The 20,847-nt window shown below is 44.8% G+C and overlaps 1 protein-coding gene across 3 annotated transcripts in view; it reads left to right on the forward strand.

The window, feature by feature from the left end:
- The window catches only part of LOC139265594 (protein prune homolog 2-like), an 808,581-nt gene that overhangs the window by 626,105 nt on the left and 161,629 nt on the right, over window positions 1-20,847 (forward strand). For all 3 annotated transcript variants that reach the window (XM_070882707.1, XM_070882715.1, XM_070882724.1), the window contains one exon: window positions 7,201-7,422. In XM_070882707.1, coding sequence (XP_070738808.1) covers window positions 7,201-7,422 — 222 coding nt within the window. The remainder of the gene's footprint in view (window positions 1-7,200; window positions 7,423-20,847) is intronic.

Consider the following 20,847-nt stretch of genomic DNA (forward strand, 5'->3'; position numbering starts at 1 on the left):
TTCCCTTGTAGCCACCTGTTCATTACATCCTCAAAGAATTCCAGCAAATTTGTCAAACATGACTTCCCCTTCATAAATCCATGTTGACTCTGCCTGACCAAATTTTGCTTTTCCAAGTGTCCTGCTACTACTTCTTTAATAATGGACTCCAACATTTTCCCAACCACAGATGTTAGGCTAACTGCTCTATAGTTTCCTGCTTTTCGTCGGCCACCTTTTTAAAAAAGGGGCATTACATTTGCAGTTTTCCAATCTGCTGGCACCTCCCCAGAATCCAGGGAATTGTGGTAAATTAAAACCAGTGCATCCACAATCCCTGCCACTACTTCAATTAAGACCCTAGGATGCAAGCCATCAGGTCCAAGGGATTTATCTACCTTTAGTCCCATTATCTTACTGAGTACCACCTCCTTAGTGATTGTGATTGTGTTAAGTTCCTCCCCCCCTATAGCCCCTTGACTATCCACTGTTGGGATATTATTAGTGTCCTCTACTGTAAAGACTGATGCAAAATATTTGTTCAGAGTTTCTGCAATCTCCATGTTCCCCATTACTAATTCCCCGGTCTCGTCCTCGACGGGACCAACATTTATTTTAGCCACTCTTTTCCTTTTTATATACCTATAGAAACTCTTGCTATCTGTTTTTATTTTTTGTGCTAGTTTACTTTCATTGTTGTGTTCAGAATAACTCCACAAGACTGTATTGTAAGCTCAAACTGTTGTGACCTTGGTCTCTTTAATGTGACTCCAGAGTGAGGAAGCAGCATGGTAGGTTCCTTTTTATACCTGCTTACCCAGTGTGCACAGGTGACCCTTAGGCCTCCCACAGGTTTGCCCCTGGTGGCAAGTCTTACATATTGGTGGGGTTTACATGCATACATAACATCACTTCCCCCCCCCCCCCCCGCAAAAGTCTTATGTACAAGTTATTTACAAGTTGAGGCGATTTGGCGCTCTGCGTTCCCGGGTCGATCGCCTGAGTTGAAGTCCTGGCATGGGTGAGTCGGTCGGATCATTGTTGCACGGCTGGTCTGATCGGACTATCGGGCATGGTGGGTTCATCCTCGTGGTTGACAGTGAAGTCGATTGTGTTAGTGGGTCGCTGGAGGCCAGGTCCTTTCACAGTGGTTCCTGGTTATCTGTAGTTCGCAGTTTGGTCTGGTCCAAATGCTTTCTGTGTTTGTCCATTACATGGTTTCACAACAAACACTCCATTTTCATCACAAACACTCCATTCCCCTCTTTGGCTAATACAGTGCTAGCAGCCCATTTGGGGCCATGAGAATGTACCATGATTGCATGGCTCCTCCACGCGACATCATTTATTCTGATGTCGCATGGAGGAGCCGTGCGATCATGGTACGTTCTCTGCTGATAGCATACGGAAGGCTCGGCTCTGAGTGACTCTGTCCGGTGACTGCATAGCACCCGGGATAGCCGGGTCTGTAGGGAGTCTACCGTGACATGTATGGTGTTTGACTTTATGATTTGGACTGCCCCTTCCGGACTATTGTCGCTGACCCTAAGGTGTGTAGCCTCGCTGCCTTTCTTTGCAACAGAGGGGGCAATCTGATGGGATGAACATTTCGTCTTTGTGACAGATAAGCTGCAACATCCCGTCTAGCGGTTCGCCGTTAGCAGGCGGTAACGTGGGATCTTGGCTAGTCCAGATCCTAAACTGTGGAACCGTTACGGTTGACCCCTCGCTCTCAAGCACTTCCATAACAACGAGCAGGTCTGAGGGCTGCTCCGTTTCCACCCCAGTGGTGAGCAACGGTAGCCAACTGAGGGCATCAGTGCCTGGTTCGTGGCGGATCATGTTACAGTGCTCAGGCAGTGTTAGGCATATTCGAAACAAAGCATTGATAATAGTGCCTCTGCTCTCCAAAAACAGAGAGATTGACAGCTTGTCTGACTCGAGCAAATATTGGGACACTCTTTGGTATGTCTCTTTTGTCCTGTGAACGCAGGCTACTGCCTTAGTTAACTTATAGGATACATGTGCAACCAGGTGGGGCTCGCCCACTACTTTGGCTTGCTGTACAACACGCCCGACCCCGTGTGATAACACATCACATGCTACAAGTACTTTGTCAGTTACATATATGACCGGTTGGTGTTCGCTACTTTGGCTTGTTGTAAGGTACCACCGACCCCATATGATAATACATCATTAGCCTCGAAAGAGCGCTCACATGGGTTACACAGTGTAAACAACTTATTGGAACGTAGTGGGTTCCTGGCCTTCTCAGCGGCCGCCCCTTTACCTTTGCCCCAAGCCCAGTTGTCTTCCTTGCTGGGCAACACATGCCTCTGTTTCATTGCGGCGACATTCCGTGGTCTGGACGCACTCTCGTCCCGTGGTCTGGACGCACTCTCGTCCCGTGCTCTGGACGCTCTCGCGTCCCGTGGTCTGGACGCACTCTCGTCCGTGTCCATGATGCCGACTGCCGCGATCTTTCTCCCCAGGATTTTGCCTCTGGTGTCGGGCAGATCGTTTCGGCCGGAGTCCCACTCTGCTTGGTCGACCTGGAGCCTCTTCCATCGTCGCAAAGAGGTTGTCGGCTTTGGGTGGTGGGTACCGCGTCTGTACTGCTGCTCGGTTAATCGTCAACTCCTCGTGGTCGTGATGAGCGGCCTGTGCCTCGGGGATCTGCAAATGGATCTGCACTTCGATGCCTGGTTCAGGTGAAGGTGGGGGCTTGCTCAGCCTTTGAGCAAAAGAGACGTCTTTCACTGGAGAAGGTACACAGAGGTCTTCCCAGTTCCATCGAATCTTCCCCATCCACTTTCTACCAAGCAGCGTTGGCCCATCACCTGAAACAATCCATAGTGGTAAATCGTGCACCGCTCCCTCATGGGATACTCTTATGTTCTTACTACCAATAACTGATATCAGTTCCTTGGTGTAGGTGCACAGCTTTGCCTGAATCGGGATCAGCTTGGATCGTTGTGCTTTGTCGCCCCACAGCCTCTCAAATGTCTTCTGGCTCATTATTGATCGACTCGCCCCATGTCCAATTCCATGGAGACTGGAGTGCCGTTGAGTTTACCTTTTAACATTATCGGAGGGCTTCTGGTGGTGAAGGTGTGTCTCCCATATACTTCCTCTTCATCCTCAGGTTGAGTTGCCTCTCCTGCTCGTTCATCGTGATCCTCGCTGGATCGGTCGTCCTCTCCTGACTCTGCCACGTGGTGAGACACAGGTCATTTGCACATTCGCTGGAGATGCCCCATTGTTCCACAGCCCTTGCACACATAGTGCTTGAATCGACATTGATGGGCTCTATGTCTGCCCCCGCAGCCCCAATATGATAATGGATATGCATTCACGCCCCACGGCGGACTCTGAGTCACCCTCGGCCTAGGTCTGGCCTCTGCGGTCGTGTAGGCCCTGCCATGTACAATTCTGCCTGCTGAAAGCATTATTTTATGCACAGTACTTGCCAGTGATCTTCGATTCTGTGAAGATATCTATTTCGTGTTGTCGCTCGTGGATATGAAAGGCTGGGCTATCGTAATGGCCTTGCTCAGATCTAGGGATTCGGCAGACAGCAGTTTGCGAAGAATGACCTCGTGGCCGATTCCAAGCACGAAAACGTCCTGCAACATTTCCCCCAAAGATCCGGCAAATTCGCACTGTCTCGCAAGGCGTCTTAGGTCGGCAACAAAGCTCGCCACATTCTGGCCCTCGGAGAGATGGTGCGTGTAAAAGCGATACCTGGCCATTAAGATGCTCTCCTTCAGCTTGAGGTGTTCCTGAACCAGCGTGCACAACTATATGTAAGTCTTGTCCATTGGTTTGTCCGGTGCCAGCAGATTTTTGAGGAGGCCCACATACGGTAAGGAGAATCGTCCTGTGCTTGACTGCCTTCTCGGCCTTGTCCAGTTCGTTGGCCACAAAGTACTGGTCAAGACACTCAATGAAGGCTTCCCAATCATGACCCTAAACAAATCTCTCAAGAATACCAATGGCAGCCTTACCGCGTGAAAGTTCATGATTCGTTACTCGGCGTCAATTGTTGTGTTCAGAATAACTCCACAAGACTGTATTGTAAGTTCAAACTGTTGTGACCTTGGTCTCTTTAATGTGACTCCAGAGTGAGGAAGTAGCATGGTAGATTCCCTTTTATACCTGCTTTCCCAGGGTGCACAGGTGACCCTTAGGTCTCCCACAGGTGTGCCCCTTGGTGGCAAGTCTTACATATTGGTGAGGTTTACATACATACATAACGTTCATAGTCTATCTTCCCTTTCTTAATAATTTTTTTTAAGTCATTCTTTGCTGGCTTTTAAAAGCTTCCCAATCTTCTGTCCTCCCGCTAGTTTTGGTCACTTTGTTTTTAATTGGATACCGTCCTTTATTTCTTTAGTTAGTCACGGATGGCTATATTTTCTCTTACACCCTTTTCTCCTCACCGGAATATATTTTTCTTGAGAATTGTGAAATATCTCCTTAAATGTACACCACTGTTCATCAACAGTCCTACACTTTAATCTATTTTCCCAGTCCACTTTAGCCAACTCTGCCCTCATACCTTCATAGTCTCCTTTATTTAAGCTTAGTATGCTGGTTAGAGATCCAACTTTCTCACCCTCCATCTGAATTTGAAATTCAATCATGCTATGATCACTCATTCCAAGGGGATCCTTCACTATTTCACTCGGACACTACTATTGCAGTCTATAAAGTGGCAGTTGAATCCCATGTTCCTAAATGATGATGAAGCAATGCTAAAAAGTTTACAGAGCAGTTTCAGCTACATAAGAGATAATTGCCTGTGGATGCCATCTAAACCAAAAGCAAAATACTGCGGATGCTGGAAATCTGAAATCTGGAAATATTCAACAGATCAGGCAGCATATGTGAAGAGAGAAACAGAATTAACATTTCAGGTCAATGAGCTAGTTATAGAAAGGGAGATATGAAAGAAAGGAAAGTGCTGATGGACATAAAGCATACCATAGATGTATGAGGAGGTACAATTTTTGATAAAATAATTACATAGGACAGTGAGACCTGTTACCAGAATGCAGTCTTCATTATGGAGGTCTCCATAGCTGCCATCTAGTGCAGCCTTCAGCCGCCTGAGGAAAAGACCAGGCCCTCAAATCTATCACCAAGCTCATGGTCTACAGGGCTGTAGTAATATCCGCCCTCCTGTATGGATCAGAGGCATGGACGATGTACAGAAGACACCTTAAGTCGCTGGAGATATATCACCAACGGTGTCTCCGCAAGATCCTGCAAATCCCCTGGGAGGACAGGCGCACCAACATCAGTGTCCTCGTCCAGGCTAGCATTGAAGCACTGACCACACTCGATCAGCTTCGCTGAGCAGGCCACATAGTTCGCATGCCAGACACGAGACTCCCTAAGCAAATGCTCTATGCAGAGCTCCATCACGGCAAACGAGCCAAAGGTGGGCAGTGGGAATGATACAAGGACACCCTCAAAGCCTCCCTGATAAAGTGCAACATCACCACTGACACCTGGAAGTCCCTGGCCAAAGACCACTCGAGGTGGAGAAAGTGCATCCGGGAGGGCATTGAGATCTTCGAATCTCAATGCCGAGAGCATGACGAGGCTAAGCGCAGGCAGCAGAAGGAGCGTGCGGCAAACTAGTCCCACCCACCCCTTCCCTCAACAAATGTCTGTCCCACCTGTGACAGGGTCTGTGGCTTGCGTATTGGACTGTTCAGCCACCAAAGAACTCACTTCAGGAGTGGAAGCAAGTCTTCCTCGATTCCGAGGGACTGCCTATGAATGACTGAATCTAGTCTCTGCTCCGTCACCAACCAACTAAAGTTATAATTCTGTAAAGTGAGAGAGTGAGAGAGATTTTGTCAGATTTTACTCCCTGCTGAGATAAAGCAGTCCACTAGTACTGGTTGATCCCAATCAGATGAATGGCAGTCTGCTGAAAATAGTGCCTCCACATAATGAGTATCTGAAATGTACTTTTCCGCTTGATAGAATCCACCTTCAGGGCATAGACTTTGGATCATGTTTTTTAATGCAGTATTTATGGGGAAAGGACTTTAATTTGAAATTGCTAACTTTCCTCCCATGTTAATGTTAGCAATTAAACAATAAGGGGTCGAAATTGGGTTGTGGACGCCGCCCGTTACCGCCGGCGGTAGACGGCAAAAACCCACCATCGTCATTAAGTGGCATCCACACCCCGGCTGAAATTGAGTTGGCTCTTTGGCAGAGGCGCCAAGAAGCAACGCTGCGCCAGCTAACGCCATCCACATGGTGACATCATCCAGCATACAATGCCTCTTTGACGCCTCTGTTGCGATATTTGCTTTGTGCGTCTGCCATACAGCTTGAAAAAAGTAGTGGTTAAAGAGCGGTTCTTGGGCGGAATCACCCAGAAAGGAAGATAAGTTTTTCTCTTTAGTTATTGCTGCATGTTTTCATTAGTTTTAAGAATGGGGAAGTGTTTGTGTGGATCGGAGAAGTTTTAGTTATTTTTTTCTTCCCTTTTCTTCTCGTTTTATTTCCTAGCACGGCTGCAGCCTCCCGTTGCGAAATTGAGTAGGCCTCCTGAGCTTCCGCCCTGTTGGTGCCAAGGATGAGTGTGTGCTCTCATCTTCGGGAGTTAAAATGGAATTTAGCAATTTGAGGCTGCACCTGATGCCCGGCGCTAAAGTCAGCACTCAGGTGGTGACACCGCCTCAAAAACGGCCATAACCAATTTCAACCCCATAGTGTTGATGCTGCCATCAGGAGCACGAGCTTGGATAGAATATTGACTCGAATAGTGTGAAGGAGATGAATTAACATGATGTTGATCTGGGGATTCATGACTATGATAGTTTATCTCACTAACACTTGTCTTCAGTAATTCCTTCAGACCAGTGTTCCATTGTCCTCACTATAATGACAGTTTTAAGAGATCCTGATGGTGAGACTTCCTATTCAAATAAACCTCCTGGAATATTTGGGCCTTTAATCTGTATCTAAGCAAATGTACCTGCTATATACTATTATTGGTGATTGTATGTGTACATTAATTTATTGTCAAAGATTGTGATTAGAAATTGCACAATGATTGGCTGTACTTAAATACTGTTCTCGCCAATGCTGTTTTAATTTAAATTACAAAAGCACAGTAAATTGAGATTTTTTAAAAAGGTATGTGCATGCTGTGATTTAATCTTGTTTTCCTTTTCCATTGTTTTTAATCAGCACCACCTAATTCCCTTGACCTCAATGGAATCCACCCTGGGAAGAAAAAGCTTACAGCTCCTGATATCAGCCTTTCACTCGATCAGAGTGAAGGCTCAATCCTATCTGATGATAACCTCGATACCCCGGATGACCTTGACATCAATGTAGATGACCTTGAAACCCCTGATGAGGCAGATTCTCTTGAATACTCAGGGCACGGCAATGAACTGGAGTGGGAAGGTAAAAAAAAAATTAGCCATCATTGAACATGCGTTTCTGACCATCCTTTTGATATTTTTTCACATTGCACCGTACTATTTTTTAAGCTAATATTATTTCATCTTTAGGGATAGGCTTTTTGCTGTTGTTTAAGTACAAGGATGGCAGCTGGAAATAAAAAATGATAAATAACTTAGTCATGCTGAAAAAGCCAGTTTTTTCATTTTTGGTGCTGCTGCCTATTTTATGCTCTCTTCTTCAAAAAGATAATGCAATAGATGGATCTTTTCTCAGTTACATTGTAATATTATTAACTGCATCATATTTGTTTTAATCCCTGCTCTTTTAGTTGTAGATTAATCTATATATAAACTGAGATATAACTGCTGTCACCTACATTTATTTTGCGTGAAAGGGAAATTATTTTGCGTGAGAGGGAAATTATTTTGCGTCAGAGGGGAAGGAAGAGGAACAGTAATTGCAAACAGAATTTACTCAAGACTGATTCAAAAGAAGGGTCTCCCCAACATTCCTGTGTGGTAATGTGCTATCAGCAGTAGCTTGTACTCTCCGTAGTAACTTACATTAAATTGCGCTCATTTATTACTTTAATAACTGTTTACTGAACCAGTTGAACTTGATCAGCAGCACTGCCTCAGTTTCCATTGGCAGCAAAGAACGCTAAGCTGACATGGGAAGCCAAAGTCACCAGAAAACCAGTTCTGATGGGAAAGGAATTAAAATACTTGGTGAAAGGTTCATGATTGTATCCATGGGGTGAGGGGAGGTTCTGTGCCACTCCAGATCCACCTCTTAAAAAGCTTCTTCCAGAAATTTCGCCCCGGAATGACAAACTGCCCATATCATCAGATTTTTGTAATGCCTATTGAAACTGCCTTTTTGTGAACGCAAGTTAAAAGGCATCAATTTTAATCCCCTCAACCAGCTAGAATGGTGCAGGGTAGAGTTTAAAGTTAGGCCAAGATCACTTGCCAGCCTGAGGTCAATTCCTGCCCAGTGCCAATTCACCTTCGCAGGCGAGGGCCGAATTTAAATTCAAAAGTTGCAGTCCGGTGAGGTCATCAGAAGCATAGAAAATAGGTGCAGGAGTAGGCCATTCGAGCCTGCACCGCCATTCAATATGATCATAGCTGATCATGCAACTTCAGTACCCCATTCCTGCTTTCTCTCCAAACCCTTTGATCCCTTTAGCCGTAAGGGCCACATCTAACTCCGTTTTGAATATATCTCACGAACTGGCCTCAACAACTTTCTGTCGTAGAGAATTCCACAGGTTCATAATTCTCTGAGTGAAGAAGTTTCTCCTCATCTCGGTCCTAAATGGCTTACCCCTTATCCTTAGACTGTGAACCCTGGTTCTGGACTTCCCCAACATTGGGAACATTCTTCCTGCATTAAACCTGTCCAATCCTGTCAGAATTTTATATGTTTCTATGAGATCCTCTCTCATTCTTCTAAATTCCAGTGAATATAAGCCTAGTCAATCCAGTCTTTCTTCATATGTCAGTCCTGCTATCCCAGGAATCAGTCTGGTGAACCTTCGCTGCACTCCCTCAATAGCAAGAATGTCCTTCCTCAGATTAGGAGACCAAAACTTACACAATATTCAAGATGTGGCCTCACCAAGGCCCTATACAACTGCAGTAAGACCTCCCTGCTACTACACTCAAATCCTCTCGCTATGAAGGCCAACATGCCATTTGCCGCCTTCACCGCCTGCTGTACCTGCATGCCAACTTTCAATGACTGATGTACCATGACACCCAGGTTTCGTTGCACCTCCCCTTTTCCTAATCTGTCACCATTCAGATAATATTCTGCCTCCCTGTTTTTGCCACCAAAGTGGATAACCTCACCTTTATCTACATTATACTGCATCTGCCATGCATTTGCCCACTCACCTAACCTGTCCAAGTCACCCTGCAGCCTCCTCACAGCTCACACTGCCACCCAACTTAGTGTCATCTGCAAACTTGGAGATATTACATTCAATTCCTTCGTCCAAATCATTAATGTATATTGTAAATAGCTGGGGGCCCAGCACTGAATCTTGCGGTACCCCACCAGTCACTGCCTGTCATTCTGAAAAGGACCCGTTTATTCCTACTCTTTGCTTTCTGTCTGCCAACCAGTTCTCTATCCACGTCAATACATTACCCCCAATACCATGTGCTTTAATTTTGCACACTAATCTCTTGTGTGGGACCTTGTCAAAAACCTTTTGAAAGTCCAAATACACCACATCCACGGATTCTCCCTTGTCCACTCTACTAGTTGCATCCTCAAAAATTCTAGAAGATTTGTCAAGCATGATTTCTCTTTCATACATCCATGCTGACTTGAACCGATCCTGTCACTGCTTTCCAAAAGTGCTGCTATTACGTCGTTAATAATTGATTCCAACATTTTCCTCAGTACCAATGTCAGGCTAACCGGTCTGTAATTCCCTGTTTTCTCTCCCCCTCCTTTTTTTTTTTAAAAGTGGGGTTACATTAGCTACCCTCCAATCCATAGGAACTGATCCAGAGTCTATAGAATGTTGGAAAATGAGCACCAGTGCATCCACTATTTATAGGGCCACTTCCTTAAGTACTTTGGGATGCAGACTATCAGGCCCAGGGGACTTATCGGCCTTCAATCCCATCAATTTCCTGAACACAATTTCCTGACTAATAAGGATTTCCTTCAGTTCCTCCTTTTCACTAGACCCTCGGTCCCCTAGTATTTCAGGAAGTTTATTTGTGTCTTCCTTAGTGAAGACAGAGCCAAAGTATTTGTTCAATTGGTCTGCCATTTCTTTGTTCCGCATTATAAATTCAACTGATTCTGACTGCAAGGGACCTACATTTGCCTTCACTAATCGTTTTCTCTTCACATATCGATTGAAGCTTTTGCAGTCAGTTTTTATGTTCCCTACAAGCCAACTCTCATACTCTATTTTCCTCCTCCTAATTAAACCCTTTGTCCTCCTCTGCTGAATTCTAAATTTCAACCAGTCCTCAGGTTTGCTGCTTTTTCTGGCCAATTTATATGCCTCTTCCTTGGAATTAACACTATCCCTAATTTCCCTTGTTAGCCACAGTTGAGCCATCTTCCCCGTTTTATTTTTACGCCAGGCAGGGATGTACAATTGTTGAAGTTCATCCATGTGATCTTTAAATGTCTGCCATTGCCTATCCACCATCAACCCTTTTAGTATAATTCTCCAGTCTATCCTAGCCAATTCACGTCTCATACCATCAAAGTTACCTTTCTTTAAGTTCAGGACCCTAGTCTCTGAATTAACTGTGTCACTCTCCATCTTAATGAACAATTCTAACATATTATGGTCACTCTTCCCCAAGGGGCCTCGCACAACAAGATTGCCAATTAATCCGCGTTACACAACACCCAGTCTAGGATGGCCAGCTCTCTAGTTAACCCCCTAAGGCTCCCGACCCGATTTCCTGCTCCCGCCACCGGCACTGACGTCAGTCGTGCAGATTTCAGTGTTGGTAGAAAGTCCAAATTATAACACTTATTTTAGTTGCTTTATTTTACAGGCAGAAAGTGAACGTACAGGCTGCGATTTCGCTGTCTGAGGCGAGTCCGGGACAGACGAGGTCTGGAACGAGGTGCCGGCCTGCTCCTGCCTGCAGCCCGTTCCCTCCAAGTGATTTTACTTTGATGGGGGTTGTTCAGCCTGCCAAGCGAGGTTCCAGGCCAATTAAAAGGAAACGGATCATTTGTCATCATTTGATGAGGCATCAACAACTCGTTTCCTTAAAGGGATAATGTCCAAATTGAATGTGCTGTCAGTGTTTTGCAGCATTGAGGTGCTGCACACACTGACAAGCACTGCACAAAGGTGCACGGCTGCACCCAGTCTCTCCCATGACTCCCTCCATATGCTTATGGAGGGACCCGCAGCACACCAGGAGATTCTCAACCCTTCCAGTGGCCGGATGAGACCTCCCCAGGACACCAACACAGCCTGGTTGCACATTGCACAGGAGGGCACAAGCAGGGATGTTGTCAGGAGGACCTGGCTGCAGTGGCGCAAACCTTTCAATTATCTCAGTCGATCATGAAACATTACTGCAAAGCAACATTCAACCTCATCCTGATGTGCTACTCATCACATCCCCATCATTCTGCTGTCACTACCCTACTCCTGCACATCCTTACTCATACCAACTTACCTTGCACCACCACCCAGCCCTCTCTCTCTATCTATATTATCACTTCCACATCTCACTAGCCACCCCTCACACTCCCCCTCATCCTTGCTCAATCATACCAACTAACAACACATAAGGGTAGCGCTTGGGGGTTTTCGCCAATGTATATCAAGAAATAATGGAGGCTTGTAAAAAAGGAATGGCAATAATCATGGGCGATTTTAACCTTCATATTGATTGGACAAAGCAAATTGGCCAAGGTAGCCTTAAGGAAGAGTTCATGGAGTGTATCTGGGATAGTTTCCTTGAACAGTACATTGTGAACCAACCAGGGAGCAGGCTATCGTTAGATCTGGTACTTTGTCATGAGACAGGATTAACAAACAATCTCCAAGTAAAGGATCCTTTAGGAATGAGTGACCATAACATGGTTAAATTTCAAATTCAGTTGGAGGGTGAGAAAGTTGGATCTCAAACCAGGATCTCAAACCAGTGTCCTAAGCTTAAATAAAGGAGACTACAAAGGTCTGAAGGCAGAGTTGGCTCAAGTGAACTGGGAAAATAGATTAAAGAATGGGATGATTGATGAGCAGTGGCAGACATTTAAGGAGATATTTCATAATTCTCAACAAAAATATATCCCAATGAGGAGTAAAGACTATAAGAGAAGGCATAACCATCCGTGACTAACTAAGGAAATAAGGGATGGTATCAAATTGAAAACAAGGGCACACAATGTGGCTAAGACTAGTAGGAGGCCAGAGGATTGGGAAAATTTTAAAAGCCAGCAAAGAACAACTAAAAAAATAATAGAGAGGGAAGATAGATTATGAAAGTAAACGAGCACGGGATATAAAAGCAGATAGTAAGCATTTCTACAGGTACATAAAAAGGAAAAGAGTGGCTAAAGTAAATGTTGATCCCCTAGAAGATGAGACTGGGGAATTAATAATGGGGAACAGGGAAATAGCAGAGACTTTGAACAAATATTTTGTCTCGGCCTTTGCGGTAGAAGACATTAAAAACATCCCAATAATGGATAATCAAGGGGCTTTGGGTGGGAGGAACTTAATACAATCACTATCATTAAAAAAGTAGTACTCAGTAAAATAATGGGACTAAAGGCGGACAAGTCCCCTGGACCCGATGGCTTGCATCCTAGGGTCCTAAAAGAAGTGTCTGCAGAGATAGTGGATGCATTGGTTGTAATCCACCAAAATTCCCTGAATTCTGGGGAGGTCCCAGCGGATTGTAAAACTGCAAATCTAATACCCCTATTTAAAACAGGAGCCAGACAGAAAGCAGCAAACTACAGACTGGTTAGCCTAACATCTGTCATTGGGAAAATGCTGGAGTCCATTATTAAGGACACAATAGCAGGACGTTTGTAAATGCAAAATTCAATCAAGCAAAGTCAGCATCGTTTTATGAAAGGGAAATTGTGTTTGACAAATTTGCTGGAATTCTTTGAGGATGTAACGTGTAGGGTCGATAAGGGGAAACCAGTGGATGTGGTGTATTTGGATTTCCAGAAGGCATTCGATAAGCTACCATATAAAAGGTTACTGCACAAGATAAAATTCACGGGGTTGGGGGTAATATATTAGCATGGCTAGAGGATTGGCTAATAAACAGAAATCAGAGAGTCGGGATAAACGGTAATTTTCCAGTTGGAAAACCGTAACTGGTGGGGTGCCACAGGGATCAGTGCTGGTGCCTCACCTATTTACAATCTATATTAATGACTTGGATGAAGGGACCGAGTGTAATATAGCCAAGTTTTCTGATGATACAAAGATGGGTGGGAAAGCAAATTGTGAGGTGGACACCCAAAATCTGCAAATGATTATAGACAAGCGAAGTGAGTGGGCAAAAATTTGGCTGATGGAGTATAATGTAGGAAAATGTGAGGTTATCCGCTTTGGCAGAAAAAATAGAAAAGCAAATTATAATTTAAATGGAGAAAAATTGCAAAGTGCTGCAGTAAAGAGAAACCTTGGGGTCCTTCCTTGTGCATGAAACACAAAATGTTAGTATGCAGGTACAGCAAGTAATCAGGAAGGCAAATAGAAAGTTGGCCTTTATTGCAAGGGGGATAGAGTATAAAAGCAGGGAAGTCTTGCTCAACTGTACAGGGTATTGGTGAGGCCACACCTGGAGTACTGCGTACAGTTTTGGTCTCCTTATTTAAGGAGGGATATACTTGCATTGGAGGCAGTTCAAGGAAGGTTCACTAGGTTGATTCTGGAGATGAAGGGGTTGACTTATGAAGAAAGGTTGAGCAGGTTGGGCCTATACTCATTGGACTTTAGAAGAATGAGAGGTGATCTTATTTAAACATATGATATTGAGGGGGCTCGACAAGCTAGATGCAGACAGGATGTTTCCACTCGTGGTGTAATCTAGAAGTGTACGCAGTTCCCTTGCAATAAAGGCCAACATTCCATTTGCCTTCCTGATTACTTGCTGTACTTGCATACTAATTTTTTGTGTTTCATGCAAAAGGACCCCCAGGTCCCTCTGTACTGTAGCATTTTGTATCTCTTATCTGGAAAGAGGACAGCATGCCAGGAGATAGAAACATAGAAAATAGGTGCAGGAGTAGGCCGTTTGGCCCTTCGAGCCTGCACCACCATTCAATAAGATCATGGCTGATCATTCGCTCAGTCCCCCTTTCCTGCTTTCTCTCCATACCCCTTGATCCCTTTAGCCGTAAGGGCCATATCTACCTCCCTCTTGAATATATCCAATGAACTGGCATCAACAACTCTCTGCGGCAGGGAATTCCACAGGTTAACAACTCTCTGAGTGAAGAAGTTTCTCCTCATCTCAATCCTAAATGGCCTACCCCTTATCCTAAGACTGCATCCCCTGGTTCTGGATTTCCCCAACATCGGGAACATTCTTCCTGCATCTAACCTGTCCAGTCCCGTCAGAATCTTACATGTTTCTATGAGATCCCCTATCATCCTTCTAAACTCCAGTGTATAAAAGCCCAGTTGATCCAGTCTCTCCTCATATGTCAGACCAGCCATCCCGGGAATCAGTCTGGTGAACCTTCGCTGCACTCCCTCAATAGCAAGAACGTCCTTCCTCAGATTAGGAGACCAAAACTGAACACAATATTCCAGGTGAGGCCTCACCAAGGCCCTGTACAACTGCAGTAAGACATCCCTGCTCCTATACTCAAATCTCCTAGCTATGAATGCCAACAAGCCATTTGCCTTCCTCACCGCCTGCTGTACCTGCATGCCAACTTTCAAAGACTGATGTACCATGACACCCAGGTCTCATTGCACCTCCCCTTTTCCTAATCTGCCACCATTCAGATAATAATCGGTCTTCGTTTTTTTGCCCCCAAAGTGGATAACCTCACATTTATCCACATTATATTGTATCTGCCATGCAATTGCACACTCACGTAGTCACCCTGCAGCCTCTTAGCATCCTCCTCACAGCTCACACTGCCACCCACTTTAGTGTCATCTGCAAACTTGGAGATATTACACTCAATTCCTTCATCTAAATCATGAATGCATATTGTAAAGAGCTGGGGTTCCAGCATTGATCCCTGCGGTACCCCACGAGTCACTGCCTGCCATTCTGAAAATGACCCTTTTATTCCGACTCTTTGCTTCCTGTCTGCCAACCAGTTCTCTATCCATGTCAGTACATTACCCCCAATACGATGTGCTTTAATTTTCACACCAATCTCTTGTGTGGGACCTTGACAAAAGCCTTTTGAAAGTCCAAATGCACCACATCCACTGGTTCTCCCTTGTCCACTCTACTAGTTACATCCTCAAAAAATTCCAGAAGATTTGTCAAGCATGATTTCCCTTTCATAAATCCATGCTGACTTGGACTGATCCTGTCACTGCTTTCCAAATGTGCTGCTATTCAGAGATCTTAGAGATGCTGTAATCGTGACCGTCTACAATAAAAGGGGACAAGTCCGACTGAGGAAATCTCCCTGTTGTCGGCCACCGGGAAAGTTCTTACATAAGAACATAAGAACATAAAAATTAGGAACAGGAGTAGGCCATCTAGCCCCTCGAGCCTGCTCCGCCATTCAACAAGATCATGGCTGATCTGGCCGTGGACTCAGCTCCACTTACCCGCCTGCTCCCCATAACCCTTAATTCCTTTATTGGTTAAAAATCTATCTATCTGTGATTTGAATACATTCAATGAGCTAGCCTCAACTGCTTCCTTGGGCAGAGAATTCCACATATTCACAACCCTCTGGGAGAAGAAATTCCTTCTCAACTTGGTTTTAAATTGGCTCCCCCATATTTTGAGGCTGTGCCCCCTAGTTCTAGTTTCCCTGACCAGTGGAAACAACCTCTCTGCCTCTATTTTGTCTATCCCTTTCATTATTTTAAATGTTTCTTTAAGATCACCCATCATCCTTCTGAACTCCAACGAGTAAAGACCCAGTCTACTCAATCTATCATCATAAGGTAACCCCCTCATCTCCGGAATCAGCCTAGTGAATCGTCTCTGTACCCCCTCCAAAGCTAGTATATCCTTCCTGAAGAAAGGTGACCAAAACTGCACGCAGTACTCCAGGTGCAGCCTCACCAATACCCTGTACAGTTGCAGCAGGACTTCCCTGCTTTTGTACTCCGTCCCTCTCGCAATGAAGGCCAACATTCCATTCGCCTTCCTGATTACCTGCTGCACCTGCAAATTAACTTTTTGGGATTCATGCACAAGGACCCCCAGATCCCTCTGCACCGCAGCATGTTGTAATTTCTCCCCATTCAAATAATATTCCCTTTTACTGTTTTTTTTTCCCAAGGTGGATGAACTCACATTTTCCATCTGCCAAACCTTAGCCCATTCGCTTAACCTATCTAAATCTCTTTGCAGCCTCTCTGTGTCCTCTACACAACCCACTTTCCCATTAATCTTTGTGTCATCTGCAAATTTTGTTACACTACACTCTGTCCCCTCTTCCAGTTCATCTATGTATATTGTAAACAGTTGTGGTCCCAGCACCGATCCCTGTGGCACACCACTAGCCACCGATTTCCAACCCGAAAAGGATCCATTTATCCCGACGCTCTGCTTTCTGTCAGCTAGCCAATTCTCTATCCATGCTAATACATTTCCTCTGACTCTGCATACCTTTATCTTCTGCAGTAACCTTTTGTGTGGCACCTTATCGAATGCCTTTTGGAAATCTAAATACACCACATCCATCGGTACACCTCTATCCACCATGCTCGTTATATCCTCAAAGAATTCCAGTAAATCCCCTTCATGAATCCATGTTGCGTCTGCTTGATTGCACTATTCCTATCTAGATGTCCCGCTATTTCTTCCTTAATGATAGCTTCAAGCATTTTCCCCACTACAGATGTTAAACTAACCGGCCTATAGTTACTTGCCTTTTGTCTGCCCCCTTTTTTAAACAGAGGCGTTACATTAGCTGCTTTCCAATCCGCTGGTACCTCCCCAGAGTCCAGAGAATTTTGGTAGATTATAACGAATACATCTGCTATAACTTCCGCCATCTCTTTTAATACCCTGGGATGCATTTCATCAGGACCAGGGGACTTGTCTACCTTGAGTCCCATTAGCCTGTCTAGCACTACCCCCCTAGTGATAGTGATTATCTCAAGGTCCTCCCTTCCCACATTCCCGTGACCAGCAATTTTTGGCATGGTTTTTGTGTCTTCCACTGTGAAGACCGAAACAAAATAATTGTTTAAGGTCTCAGCCATTTCCACATTTCCCATTATTAAATTCCCCTTCTCATCTTCTAAGGGACCAACATTTACTTTAGTCACTCTTTTCCGTTTTATATATCGGTAAAAGCTTTTACTATCTGTTTTTATGTTTCGCGCAAGTTTACCTTCGTAATCTATCTTCCCTTTCTTTATTGCTTTCTTAGTCATTCCTTGCTGTCGTTTAAAATTTTCCCAATCTGCTAGTTTCCCAATAACCTTGGCCACCTTATACGCATTGGTTTTTAATTTGATACTCTCCTTTATTTCCTTGGTTATCCCTTCTCTTACCACCCTTCTTTTTCACTGGAATATATTTTTGTTGAGCACTTTGAAAGAACTAAAAGTCCTCCACTGTTCCTCAATTGTGCCACCGTTTAATCTGTGTTTCCAGTCTACTTTAGCCAACTCTGCCCTCATCCCACTGTAGTCCCCTTTGTTTAAGCATAGTACGCTCGTTTGAGAAGCTACTTCCTCACCCTCAATCTGTATTACAAATTCAACCATACTGTGATCACTCATTCCGAGAGGATCTTTTACTAGGAGATCGTTTATTATTCCTGTCTCATTACACAGGACCAGATCTAAGATAGCTTGCTCCCTTTTAGATTCAATAACATACTGTTCTAAGAAACAATCCCGTATGCATTCTATGAATTCCTCCTCAAGGCTACCCCGTGCGAGGAATCCTCCTCAACTCTCTTCTGCCTGTGGCCGAAGAGCTCCTCCCAGAATCACAATGCGGATTCCGTGCACTAAGCGGTGCAACGGACATGATCTTCACCGCGTGACAAGTACAAGAGAACTGCAGGGAACACCACCAATCCTTGTACGTGGCCTTCTTTGACCTCACAAAGACCTTTGACACTCTCAACGCGAGGGACCTTGGAGTGGCCTCCTCCATTTCGGCTGCCCCCAAAAGTTTGTCACCATCCTCCACCTGCTCCACAATGATACGCAAGCTGTGATCCTGGCCAACAATCCACATCCGGACCGGGGTCAAGTAGGGCTGTGTCATCGTACCAACGCTCTTCTCAATCTTCTTTGCTGCAATGCCCCATCTCACTATCAACAAGCTCCCCACTGGAGAGGAACTAAGCTATAGAACCAATGGGCATCTGTTCAACATTCGCTGCTTCCAGGCTAGATCCAAGGTCATTCCATTCTCTGTCATCAAACTATAGTACGCCGACGACGCTTGCATCTGCGGACACTCAGAAGCCGAACTCCAAGCCATTGTCAACACCGTCACCGAGGCATACGAAAACATGGGCCTTACACTAAACATCCGTAAGACAAAGGTCCTCCACCACCTGACCCCGCCACACAGCACTGCCCCCCTGGACAACGTGGACCATTTTCCATACCTCGGGAGCCTATTATCAGCAAGGACAGACATCGATGACGAGGTCCAACACCACTTCCAGTTTGCCAGCACAGCCTTCGGTTGTCTGAGGAAGAGAGTGTTTCAAGACCAGGACCTCAAATCTGGCACAAAGCTTATTGTCTACAGGGCCATGGTGATACCCACCCTCCTATATGGCTGAGAGACATGGCTATGTGCAGCAGACACCTCAAACATTGGAGAAGTACCACCAGCACTGCTGCCGCAAGATCCTGCAAATCCACTGGGAGGACAGACACACCAAAATCAGTGTTCTCGCTCAGGCCAATATCCCCAGCCTCGAAGCACTGACCACACTCGACCAGCTCCGTTGGGTGGGCTACATCGTCCGCATGCCCGACACGAGACTCCCTAAGCAAACGCTCTACTCGGAACTCCTACATGGCAAGCGGGCCCCAGGTGGTCAGAGGAAACACTTCAAGGACACACTCAAAACCTCCTTGATGATAAAGTGTAACATTCCCACAGGCACTTGGGAATCCCTGGCCCACTTCCGCCTAAAGTGGAGGAAGTGCATCCGGGAGGGCGCTGAGCACCTCAAGTCTTGTCGCTGAAAGCATGCAGAAACCAAGCGCAGACAGCGGAAAGAGCGTGTGGCAAACCAAGCTCCCCACCCACCCTTTCCTTCAACCACTGTCTGTCCCAACTATTACAGACACTGTAATTCCCGCATTGGATTGTACAGCCACCTGAGAACTCACTTTTAGAGTGGAAGCAAGTCTTCCTCGATTTCGAGGGACTGCCTGTGATGATGAATCTAGAACCAGAGGGCATAGTTTTAGAATAAGGGGTCGCCCATTTAAAACTGAGATGAGGAGGAATTTCTTCTCTGAGGGTCATAAATCTGTGGCATTCTCTGCCCAGAGAGCTGTGGAGGCTGGGTCATTGAATATAGTTAAGGTGGAGATAGACAGTTTTTTGAGTGATAAGGGAGTGAAGGTTATGGGGAAGTGGAGCTGAACCCAAGATCAGATCAGCCATGATCTTATTAAATGGTGGAACGGTCTCGAGGGGCCAAATGGCCTACTCCTGCTCCTATTTCTTATGTTCTTATCATCAAAGATAATTGCTTTCACTCTGTAACGACATTGTCAATGTTTTGCTCATTAATATATAAATTCACCTTTGACTGACCAGCTGCACCTTATGATTGTAAGGGGAATTTTAAACCTGTGTGAATCCACTTTAAATTTAAATGTAATTAATTTCCAAATCCTTATTTGGATAAATGGTTAATAACATTTCAAATTTTGACAGTGTTCCTGGCTATTTGCTTAAGCTAAACTTTATCATGTGCAACCAAGTTCTGTCAGCTAAGCTTTCTATCCACCTAAATGATCTTCTGGAATGTCATCTGCTTGCACCACACCCTAATTTTTTGCTGCCAAGACTCTCATCGATACCTTTATCACCGGAGGGATTGATTAATTAATGTTTTGCTTGCTGGCCTAATCATCATCTAATCCTGAACTCTACTGCCCTTGTCCTCTTCCTCGAAAAAAAACTCACGCCCATCAGCCTGGTCCTCGCTAATATCAACTAGCTCCCTGTGTCCATCTCTACTGCTCCACTATCAGAGGCTGATATTTCAGTAATTAAGCCCCTTTCCTCTGGAAGTCTCTCAATTGGGTCAATAATCTCTTCCTACAAACATCTTGCTTGGTGTCCACATCTCTCCCCTTGTAGAGTACTCGGAGATGTTTATTTATTTGAGAAGCACTATATAAATGTTAGTTTTGCTGATATTTACATTTGGCATTTTTTTTAACATAAGCCTAATATATCTAACAAGTCTTTGTCCTGTGGGAGAATCCCATTTTATGTGTATCTGTTCATCATTGGTTATGCTGCAGGTTTAAAGCATTTTGGGTACTTTGTTGAATGTTCAGAAATGTTTTACAAACGTTATAAAAGGGCCTCAAATTTGGCTTGCAAACTACATTGGAAATTTATCATGTGAAATCAAATAAATTTATGTGTGTTTACTGAGTGCACAAAGGAGCCTTTTATTCAGTGAGAGCTCACAGCATAAAATGGGTCAGTGCTTCTCATGCAGAAAATAACAGGAATGACGAATCTACATTAATAATTATGTACATCTGTCAATAGTGAAAAAAAATTAATA

This window comes from Pristiophorus japonicus, chromosome 1, assembly GCF_044704955.1.
Source record: "Pristiophorus japonicus isolate sPriJap1 chromosome 1, sPriJap1.hap1, whole genome shotgun sequence".
NCBI lineage: Eukaryota > Metazoa > Chordata > Chondrichthyes > Pristiophoridae > Pristiophorus > Pristiophorus japonicus.